Raw genomic sequence first — 20110 nt, 5'->3', positions numbered from 1 at the left:
GGGCGCTAATGTAGTGAGTAAAGTATAGTATAATACATATAGTAAATATGATACATACAATAATGTGTCCCTGGGCTAAGTCTTGTCCGACTCTCTGCCACCCCATGGGCTGCCGCCCTCCAGGCTCCTCTGTGCATGGGAATCTCCAGGCAAGGAGGGGGGTATTCATTTCCTCCTCCAGCGGATCTTCCTGACCCAGGGTTCGAACCTGTGTCTCTTGTGTCTCCTGCCCTGGCAGGCGGATTCTTTACCACTGTGTCACCTGGGAAGCCCCCAAAGACCCCGCTTTCTGCTTTGGGGGCGAAGTTCAGCAAAGCCAGCTACTGCGGGTCTTTAACATCGAGATGCGTGAGACCACACGTGGCGTGGCGAGCGCCTCGGCTCTGAAGAGCCTGGGGAGCTTCGCCTCTGTAAATACGTTACTCGGATGCTTCTGGCGGCCCCTCGGTGACGATGAAGCCAGGGGACGCAGACAGACCGTGAATGAGTCTGGGGGGTGACGGCTGGGGGAGGCAGGGCAGGACCTCGGCTGCCCCCTGGGCTCCTGCCCGCGCCCGAGTCAGGGGGCCGGAGCGTTCTCGAGGAGCGTGTCGGGGCGGTGGCCCCGGGGACAGGTGACCGGGATGACCGAGGCCCGCTGCCACACGCGTGCAGGGTCCACTCTCCCCGGACAGCCGGGACAGGCCTCGCCGCAGGCTCTCCTAACACGTTTCACTCGGTAAGGAAAGGAAACACCGGGGGATGGCCTGGAGGCTGAGTGGGAAAGAGCTCCTCTGCCCACGGCCCGCTGCCCCTCCCGCAGCCTGAGCTGAAAAAGCCGGAACAAGCGCCATCCACTCCGCGGCCCAGCCTGGCCAGGCCCGCCCCCAGCCGAGCGCACTTTCTGTGGCTCACCTGTTCAGGCAGCTCCTGTTCCTCTCGCTTCTGCCGTCACGGATTGCATGGCTGCGGTCGGCACTTCTAGTCCCCCGACTCAGGAGCCCCGAGGACTGGGCTTTATACCTGCAAACCTGACACCCGTTCAGAGAGACGCGGCAGCTCTTACCTGGGGGGACAGGCAGACAGCTTGCAGGGCATGACCCCCGTGACCGGCCGGGCCTCGGGGCTGCAGAAGGAGGCGTTCACCGGGACGCGCAAGTCTCTGTAGCAGCCTGCTCTCGTGGTGGTCTGCCCTGCGAGAGAGGGGGAGCCGCGGTGAAGACTCACAGACACGTCCCTTGGTAAAAGCAGGAGAAAAGCTAATGACCACGTCTCCGGAAACCTTTCTCCTGTGTATTATTAGCCTGCTTTGCATGAATGACATTTGGCTATGATATTCCACTTCTCTGATCTGTCCTGGTGATTTTTTATTAGTGGATTTCATTAGTTCTAAAATGGCTTCTATCTTCCCCCTGCATTAAAAAATATACATTTATTTTTACTTTTGGCTGCATGCAGGGTCTTCATTGTGGCATGTGGCCTCCAGAGTGTGTGGGCTCAGAGGTTGCCATGTATGGGCTTAGTTGCCCCGAGACATGTCAGATCCGGACCAGGAATTGAACCCCTGTCCCCTACATTGGAAGGCAGATTCCTAATCACTGGACCACAAGAGAAGAAGCCCACCCCTGCCTACATTTTAACATCTTTAAACGTGTGCCTTGCTATTGGTGCTAACTTATGTTTGGTGCAACACTCTGCCCCCCATCCCATCTTAGCCCCGACGTCCCCAGGCTGGCCTCTTGGACTCACGGAGCCGGCCGTCTGACAGATACACAACCCACAGATATGCATTCAGAGCAGGCTTCCTGAAGGCTCTTCTGCAGGCGTCTGTGGTCTCTGTAGTCAAGGGATCAGTCTTGTAAGCCCCTGAATCCCCTCCCATGCCTTGCTCTGAGTCCACTGTTTAACTGAATCCACCTATATTTCCTTCACACACACACACACACACACACACACACACACACACACGCTCACACTGCTCCCAGATTAAAAGCCCACTCTTCTTTCGTTAAACTGGAGACCTCATGGCCTTGTTTTCCAGCCCCGCTGCCTCTCTCTTGTGTCGACATCTCCCCTGGTCCTCTGAACCCCAGAGCCCACCCACAGCTGTGTCTGTACGTGGAACTTGGTCCTCAACCGCTGTCCCTGACACACCTGGTGGAAGTCCTGTCATCCCTCTTTAGCAGGCCCACACCACGTCCTCCAACCCAGCACCTTCCCGTGCTCAGGGGTTCTCGGACTCGAGTGTACACCTGAATCCTCTCGTTAGCTTAAATGCAGACTCCTGGCCACTTCCAGAGCCTTGGATCCGGCAGGCCTGGGGGGGTCCTGAGAATGTAAGTTTCTAAGATGTGCTCACATGTCCAGGAGCTGCTGCCCTGTGGACCACACTCCCAGAACTGCTGCTCTAGGAACTATCAGAAGCTGCCACTTTAATGTCTCCTGTTAACACAGGTTTGATATAGTAAAAGATGAATACTTGGTCTCTGTCCCTGGTTCTTGGAACAGCTCCTAGAACCTTTGGAGTCTCTTTGTGAGCACCTGAGCAGACTGGTTGGTGGGGGTGGGGGGAGCCCTGCAAGCTCATGGATGGAGCTGGTCCCCAGAAAGACGGAGGCGTGATTAGAGGGTTTGCAGCCCAACCCCGGACCTCTGGGGAGAGGAGATGGGCTGGAGATTTAGTTCAATTACCAACAGCCAATGATTTAATAATCCTGCCTGTGTAATAAAATCTCTATGGAAACCTGTAAATAATAGGATTCAGAAAGCTTCCAGGATGATCTCTTTCAACTGCTTCAGTTGTGTGACTCTCTGCAACCCCATGGGCTGTAGCCCACCAGGCTTCTCTGTCCCTGACATTCTCCAGTTAAGAACGCTGGAGTGGGTTGCCATGAACGCCAGCATCTCCTCCTCTGTTGCCCCCTTCTCCTCCTGCCCTCAGTCTTTCCCAGCATCAGGGTCTTTTCAGTGAGTCACCTCCTCGCATCAGGTGGCCAAAGCATTGCAGCTGCAGCTTCAGCATCAGTCCTTCCAGTGAATATTCAGGGTTGATCTCCTTCAGGATGGACTGGTTGGATCTCCTTGCAGTCAAGGGACTCTCAAGAGTCTTCCTCAGCACCACAGTTCAAAAGCATCAATTCTTCAGTGCTCAACTTTCTTTACGGTCCAACTCTCACATCTGTACATGACTACTGGAGAAACCTTAGCCTTGACTAGATGGACCTTTGTTGGCAAAGTGATGTCTCTGCTTTTAAACACGCTCTCTAGGCTTGACATAGTTTTCCTTCCAAGGAGCAAGCATCTTTTAATTTCATGGTTATAGTCACCATCCGCAGTGATTTTGGAGCTGAAGAAAATAAAGTCTGTCACTGTTTCCACTTTTTCTCCATCTATTTGCCATGAGTTGACAGGAAGAGATGCTAAGATCTTCCTTTTCTGAATGTTAAGTTTTAAGCCAGATTTTTCGCTCCTTTTTTCACCCTTATCAAGAGGCTCTTTAGTTCCTCTTCACTTTTGGCCATTAAAGTGGTACCATCTGCATATCTGAGGTTATTGATTTTTTTCCCGGCAATCTCGATTCTAGCTTGTGGTTCATCCAGTCTGCCATTTCGCATGATGTACTCTCCATGTAAGTTAAATAAGCGGGGTGACAATATACAGCCTTGACATACTCCTTTCCCTATTTTGAACTAGTCCTTTGTTCCACGTCCTTTGTTCCATGTTGCTTCTTGATCTGCAGACAGGTTTCTCAGGAGACAGGTAAGGTGATCGGATACTTTTATCTCTTTCAGAATTTTCCACAGTTTGTTGTGATCCACACAGTCAAAGACTTTAGCATAGTTGATGAAGCAGATGTTTTTCTGGAATCCCCTTGCTTTTTCTATGAGCCAACGGATGTTGGCAATTCGATGTTTGGTTCCTCTGCCTTTTCTAAATCCAGCTTGTACATCTGGAAGTTCTCAGCTCACATACTGCTGAAGTCTAGCTTGAAGGATTTTGAGCATAACCTTACTAACATGTGAAATGAGCACAATTCTATGGCAGTTTGAACATTCTTTGGCACTTCCCTGCTCTGGGATTGGAATGAAAGCTGATCTTTCCAGTCCTGTTGCTACTGCTGAGTTTTTCAAATTTGCTGGCATTTTGAGTGCAGTACTTCAACTGCATCATCTTTAAGGATCTGAAATAGCTCAGCTGGAATTCTATCACCTCCATTAGCTTTATTTGTAATAATGCTTCATAAGGCCCCCTTGACTTCACACTCCAGGATGTCTGGGTCTAGGTAAGTGACCATACCATCATGGTTATCTGGGTCATTAAGACCTTTTTTGTATAGTGTTTCTGTGTATTCTTCCCATCTCTTCTTAATCTCTTCTGTTTCTGTTATTTTTAAGACCTCTTCAGACAACCACTTTGCCTTCTTGCATTTCTTTTTACGTGCAGCTAGTGACAAAGTGTGGCTGAGATATATAAACGTTCTGTGTGTTTGCTTACTTGCTCAGTTGTGTCCGACTCTTTGCAACCGAATGGACTGTAGCCCATCAAGCTCCTCTGTCCATGGGGATTCTCCAGGCAAGAATACTGGAGTGGGTAGCCTGCCCTTTTCCAGGGTATCTTCCCAACCCAGAGATCGAACCCAGGTCTCCCGCACTGCAGGTGGATTCTTTACCAGCTAAGCCACCAGGGAAGCCCAAGAATACTGGAGTGGGCAGCCTATCCCTTCTCCAGGGGATCTTCCCAACCCAGGAATCCAGCTGGGGCCTCCTGCACTACAGGTGGTGGACTCTTTACTACTTAGATCAAATTTCCAGAGGACAGAGAGTGCAGCCTGCATGGATTAATTTACTCCCACGCTTGTTAAGTGGTTTTTCAGCGACTGACTGATTTAATTAAATTCAGTAACTTCTGACATCCCAGTCACCTCTCCTTGTCCAGGTGTTCCAAATCTGCTGACTCAACTAATTACAGATGGAAAAAAACTGGGGGAAATATTCCAGAAAGTTCTAAAAAAGAACGGTAGCCTAGTGGGCTACCGTCCATGGGTCACAAAGGGTCAGACACAGCTAAGCAACTAACACTTTCACGTTCACACACGTAGCATTTACATTATATTAGGTATTATAAGTAATCTAGAGATGATTTTTAAAGTATTTGGGGGGGGATGTGCACTGTTTATTTGCAAACACTACTCTATTTTATTGATATATTTGGTATCTGTGGAGTGTCCTGGAACCAATGAAAGTGACGACTGTAGTGAGTTAATGTGCTGTGTGCTCAGTCGCTCACTCCTGTCTGACTCTCTGTGACCCCGTGGACTGCAGCCCGCCACATTCCTCTGTCCACGGGATTCTCCAGGCAAGAATACTGGAGTAGGTTGCCATGCCCTGCCCCAGGGGATCTTCCCAACCCAGGGATCGAACCTGGGTCTCCTGCATTGTAGGCAGATTCTTTACCACTGAGCCACCAGGGAAACCCAGTTAGTTAACAATGCTCGACAAGAAATCATCAAAATATAGCTATATAGGTATATTCTTTTTTTTTAATTTATTTTTTTTATTGAAGGATAATTGCTTTACAGAATTTTGTTGCTTTCTATCAAATCTCAACATGAATCTATAGGTATATTCTACAGTACTTGGGAAGAACTGGCCACAATTTGGATGATTCACCCATGTATCAATGCAGAGATGAAATCTGAATCAATATTTTATGAACCTACTTCTCCACTCGCTAACAGGGAATAAGAGACTTGAGTTAGAAAAACAGAAACACACATCACTCTAAAGCTGTTCTGTAGAGAATCTTGTGAACTCTCTTAAATTAAGGTAAATAATCGTAATGACAAAATTTATAGGAGGACATACTGAACAAGGGTACCATTTTTTTAAAACTGTTGGAGGTCAGTTCTAGTGAGTAGAGAAGGAAAATTAAACTTTTCTCTTTAGTTACATGACCACTTAAAAGTCCATTTTTAAATTTTCTAACCAAAGTCTTCTGGCATTTTTTGTGTGACTCTATGAATAATGGCTTTGGTTTGGTTTTCAGTTTTGAGACTGAATATGTGACATTCATGTGACATGTGACATTCTTATGCTCAAGTCTTAACAAAGAGTCAGGCCAAATGATCCTGATGAGCAGGGTACAGGCTCTCGGTCAAGCAAACAGGAAATTGCTTTGCTTTGAAACAGAAACAGAAGTGTACTGTATTAACATATTCACTTTTCCTTCTTGGTGGAGATGTTTGTCTAACTTTGGTGCCAGTCAAGTCCCCCACGCTTTTACCTATTGATTGGATTAGAGGGAAATCTAGATCTCGTCACTCCTGGATTATTTTAGTAACCACATGATAGGAAAAATACAATCTAAAGGGAATTTGCTCAAAGCATTTCTAAGTTTGGACTCGGCCGGTTGCTTTTTTAAGCTAGTGACATTGGAGACTTTTGTTAGTGGGGGCATTACTGGCATTTTAGGTGAAAACATTATTTGCTGTGTAGCATGGTTGTCATGTTGTAAAATGTTTAGCATCCCTGCGTCCTGCCCACTAGATGCCAATAACAACCCATGGCAACTAACATGCCTGCACACATGTCCACACACGCCTTCTAAGAAACACTGCAGCCTTTGGTTGAGAGTGCTGATAGACCACAAGCAGATAAGGAAGAAAGTATATGCTTCGGAAAAAAGAAAGGGAAAATGTAAAGTGTTGCTTGGAAATCTTTAGTAATTCCTAGAGACAAAATCAAAACAGGAGAGTGGTCATCAGGTTCACAGCAAAATTCATTTAAGAAAAGGACAATGACAAAAATGCTATAAAACAGAATTTATGGTGTGTAGCTGATCCAGAGGGTATTTCACGGCCTTAAATACTTACATTGATAAAGACAGGTATGAATGGAAATAAGTGAACCTAATACTTCATTATGGTGTTAGAAAAAAGGACAGCTCAAGGGCTTCCCGGGTGGCTCAGCTGGTAAAGAATCCGCCTGCAATGCGGGAGACCTGGGTTCATCCCTGGGTTGGGAAGATACCCTGGAGAAGAGAACAGCTACCCACTCCAGTAATACGGCCTGGAGAATTCCATGGACTATATAGTCCATAGGGTCGCAAAGAGTTGGACATGACTGAGCAACTTTCACTTTTACTTTCAAGGAAGCAGAAAGAAGGCACTGATACAGATTGGAACAGAAGTCAACATATTAGAAAATGAACAGACATCAATATATTTGGATACAGACAAACATGTGAAGCAGATGTCAGTATGTCAGGAAAGAGAAAATGGTTAATCCAGAAGCTGATATTTTGGAGAGGAGGTTATCTTCAAGCATAACAACTTACAACTCAGCTCACCCCCCCTCTTTCTCATTCTTCCCTGGATTACAGGGGCTCCACGCGGGCACTGCAACCTTTACATCTCTTGTATGTGAGGCTGTCGGATAGATCCCATCACTGAGATGCTCGAGTACATGGTGTGGTCATTGCCACAGCATCATGTCCCTGGCAGCAGGGATCTAAAACATGGGCTCTGGCAGATGTGAAGTCTGCTGTAGTCTCCAGACATTTTTCTGAGAATCACCTACTCTAGTGCTGGCTTACCTCTAATCCTCACCAGGAATTTCTGGAATGTTCAACACATCCCACCTCTTTAATAGCCAGAGCAACTCTGAGACCTAAATGGATCTCTCTTTGACTTTTACTTCCACAACTTTTCCAACTATTTTGTAACCATATGACCCTTTATAGTAAATACGATCCTAGGATACCTAGGATGGATTCTGTTTTCCTGGCTCAACTGTCACTGACATACTAACTTAATGTAAAAACAAACAATAAGCACAAATATACAAAACAGGAAATTAGAGTAAGGAAATAGCCACAAGTAGAATAAACGACTGGAAAAGACCCTGATGATTGGAAAGATCGAGGGCAGGAGGAGAAGGGGACGACAGAGTATGAGATGGTTGGATGGCAGCATTGACTCAATGGACATGAGTTTGAGCAAGCTCTGGGAGATAGTGAAGGACAAGGAAGCCTGGTGTGCTAAATCCATGGGGTCACAAAGAGTTGGACACAACTGAGTGAGCAACAAAAAGAAAAAAAAAATCAGAGTACTTTGTTCAAATATATTAAAATATTATTTAAAATCCTAAGGGAAAAAAATGGTTTTAATTAGCAAGGCTACTCTCAAAAGAGATAAATAATCTAATTAGTCTAATTACCATACATATTATAAAAAAATTCAAAGATCTAATGCCTGAAAAGGTATCAGATTCAAGTGCTTCAAAGAAATTCTACCAAATGTAGTGGATGTTAAGTACTATTTAAATCATTCCAGAGCAGACAAAATAGGAAAGATTTCCAACATTTAAAAAATTTAGTATATTTTAGGATGCAAAGGAAAATTGTATTAATAACTCAATATTGATACATTTTCACCCTGTTCATTTAACTTATAGCAGAGCACAATTATGCTAACTGCAGGGCTGGATGAATCACAAGCTGGAATCAAGACTGCTGGGAAAAATATCAACTTAAGATATGCCGGTGATACCACTCTATTGGCAGAAAGTGAAGAGTAACTAAAGTGCCTCTTGATGATCATGAAAGAGGAGAGTGAAAAAGCTGGCTTAAAACTCAACATTCAAAAAACTAAGATCATAGCATCCAGTTCCATCACTTCATGGCAAATAGAAGGAGAAAAAGTGGAAGCAGTAACAGATTTTATTTTCTTGGGCTCCAAAATCACTGCAGCATGAAATCAAAAGATGCTTGCTCCTTGGAAGTAAAGCTATTACAAACCTTATAACAGTATATTAAAAAGTAAAGACATTATTTTGCTGATAAAGTTCTATATAGTCAAAGTTATGGTTTTTCCAGCAGTCATGTACAGATGTGAAAGTTGGACCATAAAAGAAGGCTGAGCACTGAAGAATGGATGCTTTCAAATCATGGTGCTGGAGATGACTCTTAAGAGTCCTTTGGACTGCAAGGAGATCAAACCAGTCAATCCTAAAGGAAATCAACTCTTGGATATTCGTTTGAAGGACTAATGCTGAAGCTGAAGCTCCAGTACTTTGGCCACGTGATTTGAAGAGCTAACTCATTGGAAAAGACCCTGATTCTGGGGAAGATTGAGGGCAGGAGGAGAAGAGGGTGGCAGAGGATGAAATGGTTAGATGGCATCATTGACACAATAGACATGAATTTGAGAAAACTCTGGGAGATCGTTAAAAACAGAGAGGAGCCTGGCATGCTGCAGTCCATGGGGTTGCAATGATTCAGACACGATTTAGCACCTGAACAACAGCAACCCTTAGAAATACTAATGTAAAAAATACAAAATAAAACAGGACAGAATCAAGTAGTACCTTGGGGGAAAAAAGACATCAGATAATAATTCCCAGTAGGAATATAAGAACGATTTAGTGTTAGGAAAATCATTCCTAATAGTTTAGTGTTAGGAAAATTGGCTAATGTATTTCACCATTTTAATGGATTAAAGAGTAAACATAAAGTTTATCACAAATGTAATACATTTCAGCATGTGATAAATTCTGCCTCAATTTTGACAAAAATGTTTACAAAATTGACAATTGATTAATCAATATATCTGTATATTTGCATGAGTATACATGTGTGCATATCTATATCTATGTATCTAGATAGACAGATGTAGGTATTTACATGTTTCTTAAACCTAGAAACCAGCATTATGGTAAACACTATAAACATTCCCATTAAGGCTGAAGTGAAGTCGCTCAGCCGTGTCCGACTCTTTGCGAACCTGTGGACTGTAGCCCACCAGGCTCCTCCATCCATGGGATTTCCCAGGCAAGAGTACTGGAGTGGGTTGCCATTTCCTTCTCCAGAAGACCTTCCCAACCCAGGGGCTGAACCTGTGTCTCCTGCATTGCAGGCAGACGCTTCACTGTCTGAGCCACCAGGGGAGTCCAGGCTATAGGCTAGGACCATTAAGGTTGGGAATAAGAAAAACACATCACATGCAGAAGACCTGGGCTCAATGGCCAGGAAGATCCCCTGGAGAAGGGAAAGGCTACCCACTCCAGTATTCTGGCCTGGAGAATTCCATGGATTGTACAGTCCATGGGGTTGCAAAGAGTCGGACACGACTGAACGACTTTGATCATTATCACTGATCATATCATCATTTTAGTTAAGGCCATAAGGAAATACTGGCTCACACAATTAGATAAGATAAAATAAGGGCTATGAACATTGTTGTGGGGAGAAACTTCAGATGGTATTATTAGATATCTAGAAAACTCAAAAGAGTAGATGTGAAGATGAGTCTGTTGACTGTTGGAGGAGGGGAGGAAAGAGCAGACTCTTGGGTACCTAGAGAAAACAAAGCGTGGACACAGACTGAACTCAGAAGCAAAGAGAAAACAACGCTTGTTGCTGAGACGGTAAGAAGTTGCTCTGATGTGAGAGCCGGTGTCACTAGTGTGAGACAGAAGAGCACAGAGATTTGTGTCAAAATTTGATCAAGACCCTCATGAGTAAGTGACGATGGGCAAAGACCTGAGTGCAAACCAGCCCCCCAGAGGGAGGAGATGGAGACACAGCTGCTGGGCTTGTGGACCACCTGCACGTAGGAAGTCAAAGGACAGGACCAGTGACAAGAACGTGCTTATAAAGGAAGGAGGCAAATGGGCAAGACGGATGTCAGAAATCAAGAGCACAGAAAGTTGGAACGAATCAGGTGAACTGTGCTAAGGGCTTCGGGGAGGCTGGGAGGAGGGGGCTGAGGAAGGGCTTCTGATGTCGTGACAGGGTGGTGGTCACGGCTAGAAACATCTCAGATAGGAAACCATAAGGCTGTAAGGATGAGCAGCAGGGGCTCCTGGTTGGCAGTGGGGCAGGAAGTGGAGGTTATTTTCAAGGTAAGAGAGAGAAAAAGGAAAGAATGGGAGACTGATGGGAAGGCTGAAGAAATCTGAGCCCATTCAGGGGAAGACGGTGGGGCAGGGAAGAGGGACTTGAAAGGGAGAAAGGGTGCATTTTGGTGGTAAGAAATTTGTGTGATGAGGTCACGGGTCAAAGTGGAGTATTCGGGTTGGGGAAGGGGAACATCTCCCTGGGGCAGAAGACGCAGAAGGAATGAGTTGAGCAAAATTCTGCTGTGGTTGGTGGGAACCAGCTGACGTTTACATTGGGCTTAACCCTCCCCACACAGGGGATGGAAATCGCCCACGTGTATGTGCAGAAGCAAGCTGGCGCAGAAACATATGGAACCTATTACAGCAGGACTCCACAATGGGTCTGGCTTCCAATCTATTAAGGCAGTTAAAGTGCTACCTTTAATCTATAATCTATAAAGCTCAGCAGGGCTTGAGCTCTGTTAGCAGGCACGGCTTCCCTCCTCTTACAAAATCACCATGATTAAAAGCATATGGAGAGGGGCTGCTAATGGTCCCCAGGCTCGCTTCCTGGGTGTGTTCCAGGAAATTTCTTGTCTTCAGTTCTCCCACCCATCCACTGTTGTTATTGTTGTTGTTCAGTCACTAAGTCGCGTCTGACTCTTTGCGACCCCATGGACTGCAGCACGCCAGGCTCCTCTGTCCTCCATTTCTCCCAGAGATTGCTCATATTAGTGTCCATTGAGTCAGTGATGCTATCTAACAGTTTCATCTTCTGTTGTCCCCTTCTCCTTTTACCTTCCATCTTTCCCAGCATCAGGGTCTTTTCCAATGAATCGGCTCTTCCCATCAGATGGACAAAGTATTGGAGTTTCAGCTCCAGCATCAGTCGTTCCAATGAATATTCAGGGTTCATTTCCTTTAGGATTGACTGATTTGATTTCCTTGCTGTCCAAAAGACTCTCAAGAGTCTTCTCCAGCACCACAATTCAAAAGCATCAATTCTTTGGTGCTTAGCCTTCTTTATGGTCCAACTGTCACATCCGTACATGACTACTGGAAAAACCATAGCTTTGACTAGCCCAACCTTTTTGTTGGCAAAGTGATGGTTTTGCTTTTTAATACACTGTCTAGTTTGTCATAGCTTTTTTTCCATCTTTGGAAGCATCTTTTCATTTTGTGGCTGCAGTCACAGTCCTCAGTGATTTTTGGAGCCCAAGAAAATAAAATCTGTCACTGCTTCTACTTTTTCTCTCTCTATTTCCCAGGAAGTGATGGGACCAGATGCCATGATCTTAGTTTTCTGGAATGTTGAGCTTCAAGTCAGCTTTTTCATCCCACAAAGCCTGTCTTAACTCACCTCTCAAGGAGCATTAAAGCATGGACCTTTGACCATCACAGTCCCTGGTGGGAAATCTTCTGACTGACATCTAAAAATTAACTGCAGTGTTCAGTGAAGTTGTTGCTCTGCTTTTAGAACCAGTTTCTCTTGGGAAAATGGTCATCCCTTGGTATTTCTGAATACCAAGGACTGCACAGATGCCTCTGAGGGCTGCTGGGTCCCTGAGCAGGGGAGAAGCCCTAGCCAGTGGATTCCACGTACAGTATGTGTGTGGAAAAGTCCTCTCGGCAGACACACAGTTGGAAGTGACTCCCTAAACCAGGGGTTCTCAATGTGCTTCACCACGAGGAGCTCTTAGTACAGCGCAGTCTGTTGGCCCATCCTTATCACTACGGCTTCTGACTCAGCAGGTCTGGGGGGCGCCCAGCAGTTTGCATTTATAACAGATTCTCAAGTGATGCTGAGGACCCTTGCCTGGGGCCACGGGGCTAGTGTCATTGTGGAATTTCCTCTGGCTTTAAGAGTTTAGTAACTCAAGCAGTGCAATTTCTTAAGCAAAGCTGTAACACTAAGGGAAGAGAAGAGAAGCTGACATTTACTTGGCTGATGGAGTGTGAGAGCTTTACAGGTTTTTCTCCCCTCTAACCCTTAAAGGAGCCCCATGTGGTTGATTGCATGATTATCCTACTTTACAGATGGGCTCACTCGCCTGTAAAAGGTTAAGGAGCTCACAAGGTCAGGTGTCTTAAAGGGCCAGGACTCGATCTCTGGCAGTCTGGCCAAACCCCCTGCTGCATCTTCCAGCCTCGGTGTGACGGGTCCCCTGCTGGCCTGGTCTTTCTATCCAATGTGATGGGTACACGTGGCAGTTGTAACCTCTTGTTTCATTTTTTTCTTGAGAAGGAAGGAGATTCATAACAGTTTCTAACTTCAGAACCCGTCACACACTGGAGGGCAATTTCTTACACTCTGTTTCATGGGGAGCGGAGTATAAGGCTGGAGGTAATGAAATCTGAATTCTGAGCCATCCACTTTCAGGCACGCTCCCTCTTTCACGCACAGCAGCAGGAGCACAAGAAGCATAAGGAGGCCCCGGGGAAGCCACCATGGAGGGGAGGTGGCCGGCTGACCCTGCGTCCTCATTTCCATCTGTGCCCTCGCATGTTTATAAATCAAAAAGTGGTCGAGGTCTTGCGTTCATCCTCCAACAAAGCAGTGCTCGGTGCCTAGGCTGTGTAGACTCTGAGCGCACAGCAGCTGATAACACACAGAAAACATCACCAACGACCACCACCCCAGACCGCTCCATCACCGTCACCGAGTCTCAGCCACAGAGACACACAGCAGCAAGTGCACACGCCAGGTGTGATCGAGCCGTGAAGACAAACACCTGGGCGTGGAGGCTGAGGGTGGCTTTGGGGTGGCAGGGACCGAGGCCTGGCCTGCTTCCTGAGCGCCTCCTAGAGCTGATCACTGGAGCAGAGCAAAGCCTGCCAGAGGTGCAGAGAAGCTGCAAAAGCCCTTCCTCAGACCCAGCGGACGCTCAGTGCGTCAAGAAAGCTTACAAAATTGAAACCAGTGCAACAGACAAGAAAGCTTACAAAATTGAAACCAGTGCAACAGAAGAAATCAACACCAAAGAAAAACACATCCTGTCATCGGTCAACACGAGAGTGTGTTGGAATCATGAGATGTGAGGACGCATCATACAAATTCTTTCCTCTGCGGGACACTTTTCCATGTCCATGCAGAGATCAGCCTGGGAGCCTACAGAAAAAATAATAATCCTTTCAGTCCCACTGCAGTCATTCACCTCTATTCCTGCATTTTCAAGAGAAATGTCTCTGCATTTTCACCAAGATTAAGTCAGACGGAGAATAAGGCAGGCTGCCGCTCAGCTCTCAGGTGCAGAAACCCAGGCAGACTGTCAGTCAGCACTCTCGCCACCCAAGGGCTCCTCAGGCTGCTGGCACTCCCGCTTCACGCGGACAGACACAGGTGAATGGATGAAACATTACCTGCCAGGTGCTTATGGGATGGGCCTGCTGCTGCTGCTGAGTCACTTCAGTGTCCGACTCAGTGGGATCCCATAGACGGCAGCCCACCAGGCTCCCCCATCCCTGGGATTCTCCAGGCAAGAACACTGGAGTGGGTTGCCATTTCCTTCTCCAATGCATCAAAGTGAAAAGTGAAAGTGAAGTCGCTCAGTCGTGTCCGACTCTTAGCGACCCCGTGGACCACAGCCCACCAGGCTCCTCCATCCATGGGATTTTCCAGGCAAGAGTACTGGAGTGGGGTGCCATTGCCTTCTCCAGTGGGATGGGCCAGTGATGCCCAAATCCTAGACTATTAAAATGGAAATAGCAAGGCTCAGCTACCTTCAACATTCTCTTAACTGAACTCATGTCCTTAGGGACACTCGGGCGTCAGAGAGCAGACGGCACACACCAGCACCCACATCCCGGGGTGAAGAGCGTCATGGCAGGTCCTGACAGATGGGAGGCAGTTGCTTATGGACATGCGTGCTCAGTCACTTCAGCTGTGTCCAGCTCTCTGTGGCCCCAAGGAGCGTAGCCCAGCAGGCTCCTCTGTCCATGGGATTTCTCCAGCAAGAATCCTGGAGTGGGTTGCTGTTTCCGCCTCCAGGGGGATCTTCCTGACCCAGGGATCGAACCCCTGCCTCCTGTGTCTCGGGCACTGCCAGGCAGATTCTTTACACTGAGCCCCCTGGGAAGCCCTGGATATGAGGATAGGAAAACACTCCTGACTCGGGAACTCTGGTCGAGTCAGAGCACTTGAGTTGATCTGAGATTTTCATAGGGATTCAGCCTGGGAACACTCTGCTTTATCCCACATGAAAATGCTCAGGAATCTAAAAGTCCAGCCACGCACCAAGGGATGCTTAATTCTTTTTTTTTTCTTGGGATGCTGAATTCTGGAGGTCAAATCTGCTTGTGTGTGGTACGGATGCTCGAGGTTCTAACGTAAAATTAATTTTCCATATAAACAAAATAGATGTAAAGGTGAATTTAAATGTTTCTTTTGTTTTCAAGCATCTAAATATCCAGGGAAAATAAAAATATAGACAGCCATATGCCCAATGGTATTTAGGGTTTCTGGGTTCTATTTCTACACTAGGTTTTAGATAATTACGTTTTCAGATGAGTTTCACGTGGCATGAGGTCTCATCAGCCACCTGGCTGAATGTTTACAGAGACTCAGGTCTCATTTTTCTGACCGAGGGCACAGCTGTAAAGCAATTTCTCAACTGTACTTACAATCTCTCAACCATTTGTCAGAAAGAAAAATCTGCAAGCCCACAGGAATGTTAGACTCAAGCTGGCCAACCTTCTAAAATGATCCATATTAATAGATAAGAGAGAAGCAGAGTTAAAATTCAAAGAATAAATAAAAAAAGACAGAATAATCCTTTAACTGGGAAAAACCCAAAGCTGAACTCTGGCCATGGAAGGTGGTGAGTTTAATGAGCAAAGTGATGAAGTTCTATCTTAATCTTTCTACAGAAACCAGCTCTGGCCAGCTCTTTGGAAATCATTTTAGAATCTTCATACTTTGCCAAAGTATCTGGAAGAAGAGTATTCAGTCTTAAAGACGGTGATTATATCAAAGAATCCCTAAGTTTTCAGTCATTCTAATGACAGAATGATTTACAGCTGTTTCCAAAAGTCTTAGCCTTCTTTTATAAAGGCAAGGAGCCTTACAGGAAGCCAATCCTGTAAGCAAAACTACCCAGGAAACTGAAAGATATTCCACAAACAAAGCATGTGCTTTCACGAGAAGCATGCATCAAGTCTAGGGCAGGCGCTAGATACCGTATGGACATGTGGTGTCTGTGTACAGAAGAACCTTGAAGGTGAAAGAGGGTTGGTAACTCCAGGAAAGCGGAGTAGGTGAACTCCTGGGAGCTGACCTCAGAGTCTAAGTTATTCCTGTGTATGCCTGAGTGGCAGCTTTCCCAGCATGATCACACCAGGCTTATGGCACCCGAATGGGCACCCGAGCTTGGAGGATGGTGATGACTGCAATTTATGGATGGCCCGTGACATCCTCGTGTCTGTTCTGATTGACAAGAAACTGGCCCAATATCTGAGTTCCCTGACAGCACTGGCTGATCCAAAATGACAGTAGGACACGCCGCTCATCTTGTTGTTGGCAGGCATTCCCCATCTTTAAGGTTCCAAGTTTGGTTAACTGAGACGTGGGCAGCAGGACTTGAAATCCACAGAAGTGCGCGCGCGCGCACACACACACACACACCACACACACACACACACCCCACACACCCATGGCAGTAGGATGGAGGGAGGCGGTCATGACCACCTGACCACCATGGGCGTGTGTGAGGGACTAGACCTTGGACAGGTCCCAGTGCCCCAGAGGAGGGGGCTTTGCAGGACTGGGAGACTCTGGGAAAGGAAGAATTCTTGCTCCTTGGGATGAGCTGGGCTTCTTCATCTTACCCTGCACCTTTGAGGGTGCTCCAAGAGATGGATGGGGTGGACATCACAGATGGCCCCTGAGGACAGAGGTCCCTGTCCAGGGATGAATGTTGGGTTCCTCTCCTTTGCTTTTCTGGTGGGTAAGAGCGCTAAAGGGAGGATGCACTTTGCAACTTCTCAGGGTCTCAGGTAAAGAGACAGAAGTGGTTTCATTAGTTTGGCTCAAAGGTGACCCAACACAGGGAGGAAAAAGCCAGAATCATTTCAGTTGATCTCTGGGACCTAGAAGGACAAGCTCAAGCCTTTAAAGTTTAAAAAAGTAAAAAGGATGTTTACTTTAAGACTCAAAGCATGTAAGGATGTTCTAAATGCATGGATGGCGAAGATCTAATTTGAAGGAGTTCCTGTGAAAAAGATGGTTTTTAGCCAGTTAGAGGAAGAGTATGAATGGCTGATGTTCAAAAGCTGCCCCAGGTCTCCACCTCTGACTGCAGAAGCTCAGAACGCAGCTGACCCAGCGCTCTCTGCGCCAGGCTCCGGGACTCGGAGCTCTCATGCACCCCTGCACATGGCAGGTGACACATGTGGATATGCAGACTGCATGTTTTGGGGGACAGGGCCAGTCTACATGATTCCTCTTTACAGACTCAGAACTCAGTGTGGTGTCTTACACATTTAAGGAAGAACAAAAATGCCCCATGCCATAGAGGTTCAGTTCAGTTCAGTCATTCAGTCGTGTCTGACTCTTTGTGACCCCATGGACTGCAGCACGCCAGGCTTCCCTGTCCATCACCAACTCCTGGAGCTTGCTCAAACTCATGTCCATAGAGTCATCCAACTATCTCATCCTCTGTCGTCCCCTTTTCCTCCTGCCTTCAATCTTTCTCAGCATCAGGGTCTTTTCCAATGAGTCAGTTCTTTGCATCAGGTACCTTATAGAGGTACCATGTTTCAATTAGCCATATTGCTAGTAAGTCACTCAATACTTTTTAAGTAAAGTAACAATTACATTATGGGGCTTCCCTGGTGACTCAGATGTAAAGAATCTGCCTGGCAATGCAGGAGACATCAGTTCGATCCCTGCTCTGGGAAGATCCCCTGGAGAAAGAAATGGCAACCCACTCCAGGATTTTTGCCTGGGAAATCCCCATGGACAAAATCCATGGGGTCACACAAGAGTTGGACATGACTTAGTAACTGAACAAGAAAAATCACACCGGTGCTTCATCATCCAGTTCAGAGACAGAGAAGAGCAAGCAAAGGTCTCTACTTTTTCCCCACTTGATGTAAAAGAGTTTGAGGTTCAGACTGATACTCACAAACATTTGCTGACTGGACAGTGAATGGATAAATGAATGAATGGTTTCATATCAGCAAAACAAAGGCAAGGTTCCCAATACGCAATTTTATTCTATTTTCTAAACCTCATCACTAAAATTAAATTTTAAGCCCTAGAAATATCTGCAGATGATGATGAGAACATTGCTGGAAAAGTATGAGAGAGCTTGATTTACAAGTCAGTCTTAGGATTTGTCTGAGGAATGCTAACTGTAAATTAGAGGAGTTATTCCCATTTGAAAAAATGATCATCCCCAGATACTGCATGATACATATCAGAGAGATTAAATGTAACTATAAGCCAAGCTGTAGTCCATGGGGTCACAAAGAGTCGAACACAACTCAGCGACTGAACTGATAAGCCAAATGTGAATAAGCCTTTTCATGTAAAAGTAAAGCAGTGGTTTGAAATTCATTACTGTTTGAAATACACTGAGGCAACGGAGTCCCCGAGGTTGATTTTTAAAAACCGCAGCATAGGTGACTGTGAGGAGTAGCTGATGCCCTTACACTGTAAACAGGAGCGTGGTGAAGCCATTCCCGTGTCTGAAAGTCCCTGTCTTAAGAGTCACACGTAATCGGCTAAGCTGCATCCTCCCCTCAAACACTCTCGGCTTAGCATCACCCCCTCACCGGTGCCCCAGTGCGAGTCCAGCCAAAGCACTACTAAGCAGGATTACTGAAATAAAATCCCATGGTTACGTCACAAAAGTGAGTGGGAAGGGAAAAAAAATGAGCAGAGGACGCTGTCAGAAAAGATGGGAGGCACGACCTGCCTTGGGCCTGAAGGAAATCTCGATTTCTAAAGAGAAATGGCCCATGAGAACAGGTCAGGGATGGGAACGTCCTTTCTTTACAGAGGCCAGGTGATGTTTCCAGAATGAAACCAGGGCTGGGGGCTTTCCCAGGGGTCTTCTCCCTGTTCACTCGTTCACTAGCTGTTTCCCCAGCTTGTAGACGTTAAAGTCAGGAAGAAAACTCAGTAAAGCATGCTTCAAGAGTTTCTAATCTAGGTTACGAAGAGGCCTAGGCAAGTGGAAATCTTCAAAACATAAAATATGATGCTGATAAAACAAAACCTAGACCTGAACCTGATCTGGCTGCCTCCAGGTGGGGTCTTTCTGTTTTTAAGCCCTGCTGAGGAAGGAAATCAGTCCTGAAGATTCATTGGAAGGACTGATGCTAAAGCTGAAACTCCAATCCTTTGGCCACCTGATGCGAAGAACTGACTCATTGGAAAAGACCCTGATGCTGGAAAGATTGAAGGCAGGAGGAGAAGGGGATGACAGAGGATGAGATGGTTGGATGGCATCACCAACTCAATGGATATGAGTTTGGGTAAACTCCGGGAGCTGGTGATGGACAGGGAGGCCTGGCCTGCCGCAGTCCATGGGGTCACAAAGAGTCAGACACGACTGAAGCAACTGAATTGAATTGAATTGCCACAAGACCAGGCAAACGACAGGACACGGTAGGCGCCCAGTTAACTACACTGTGTGTTTCTTATTTTCATCTTGTTTGTACAGAAAATAGACTAATCCTGGGGGATGCAAGAAAGGAAAGAGTGAGAGAAGGGAGGGTGAAGTTGTGGTCCTCTCCTTTTAGGAAAATATGGGAGGGTCCACTTCAAGGCAATAGGATTTAATCAGTGACATTTCCTTAAACCCACCTACTTATGCTCTATTAATCTATGACAAAATAGGCAAGAGTACCTATGGAGAAAAAATGACTCTTCAATAAGTGGTTCTGGGAAAACTGGACAGCTACAATTTTCCCAGGTAAGAGAATGAAATTAGAACATTCGCTAACACATATACAAATATAAGGTCAAAATGGACTAAAGACCTAAATGTAAGACCAGAATCTACAAAACTCCTAGAATAAAACATAGGCAAGACAACCTTTGACATAAATGGCACCAATATTTTCTGGATCTGTTTCCTAGAGTAACGCAAATAAAAATAAAAATTAACAAATTTGACCTAATTAAACTTAAAAGCTTCTGCACAGCAGAGGAAACCCTAACTAAAACGAAACGACAACCTATAGAACGGGGGAAATATCTGGAAACCAAGCAGCCAATAAGGGATTAATTTCCAAAATATACAAACAGC

The 20110-nt window shown here is 46.0% G+C and overlaps 1 protein-coding gene and 1 non-coding gene across 2 annotated transcripts in view; both read right to left on the bottom strand.

Moving 5' to 3' along the window:
* ADAMTS16 (ADAM metallopeptidase with thrombospondin type 1 motif 16) overlaps positions 1 to 20110 on the bottom strand; it is a 176828-nt gene that overhangs the window by 46605 nt on the left and 110113 nt on the right. Inside the window, exon 18 of the mRNA XM_070476448.1 lies at positions 1046 to 1172. Coding sequence (XP_070332549.1) covers positions 1046 to 1172 — 127 coding nt within the window. The remainder of the gene's footprint in view (positions 1 to 1045; positions 1173 to 20110) is intronic.
* Positions 5379 to 5449, bottom strand: TRNAC-ACA (transfer RNA cysteine (anticodon ACA)). Its single transcript has one exon. It is a non-coding gene; the product is annotated as a tRNA-Cys (tRNA).

Source organism: Odocoileus virginianus, chromosome 14, assembly GCF_023699985.2.
Source record: "Odocoileus virginianus isolate 20LAN1187 ecotype Illinois chromosome 14, Ovbor_1.2, whole genome shotgun sequence".
In the NCBI taxonomy this organism is placed as follows: domain Eukaryota; kingdom Metazoa; phylum Chordata; class Mammalia; order Artiodactyla; family Cervidae; genus Odocoileus; species Odocoileus virginianus.
The sequence above is the reverse complement of the archived record's forward strand: the minus strand, read 5'-3'. Positions and strand labels throughout refer to the sequence as shown.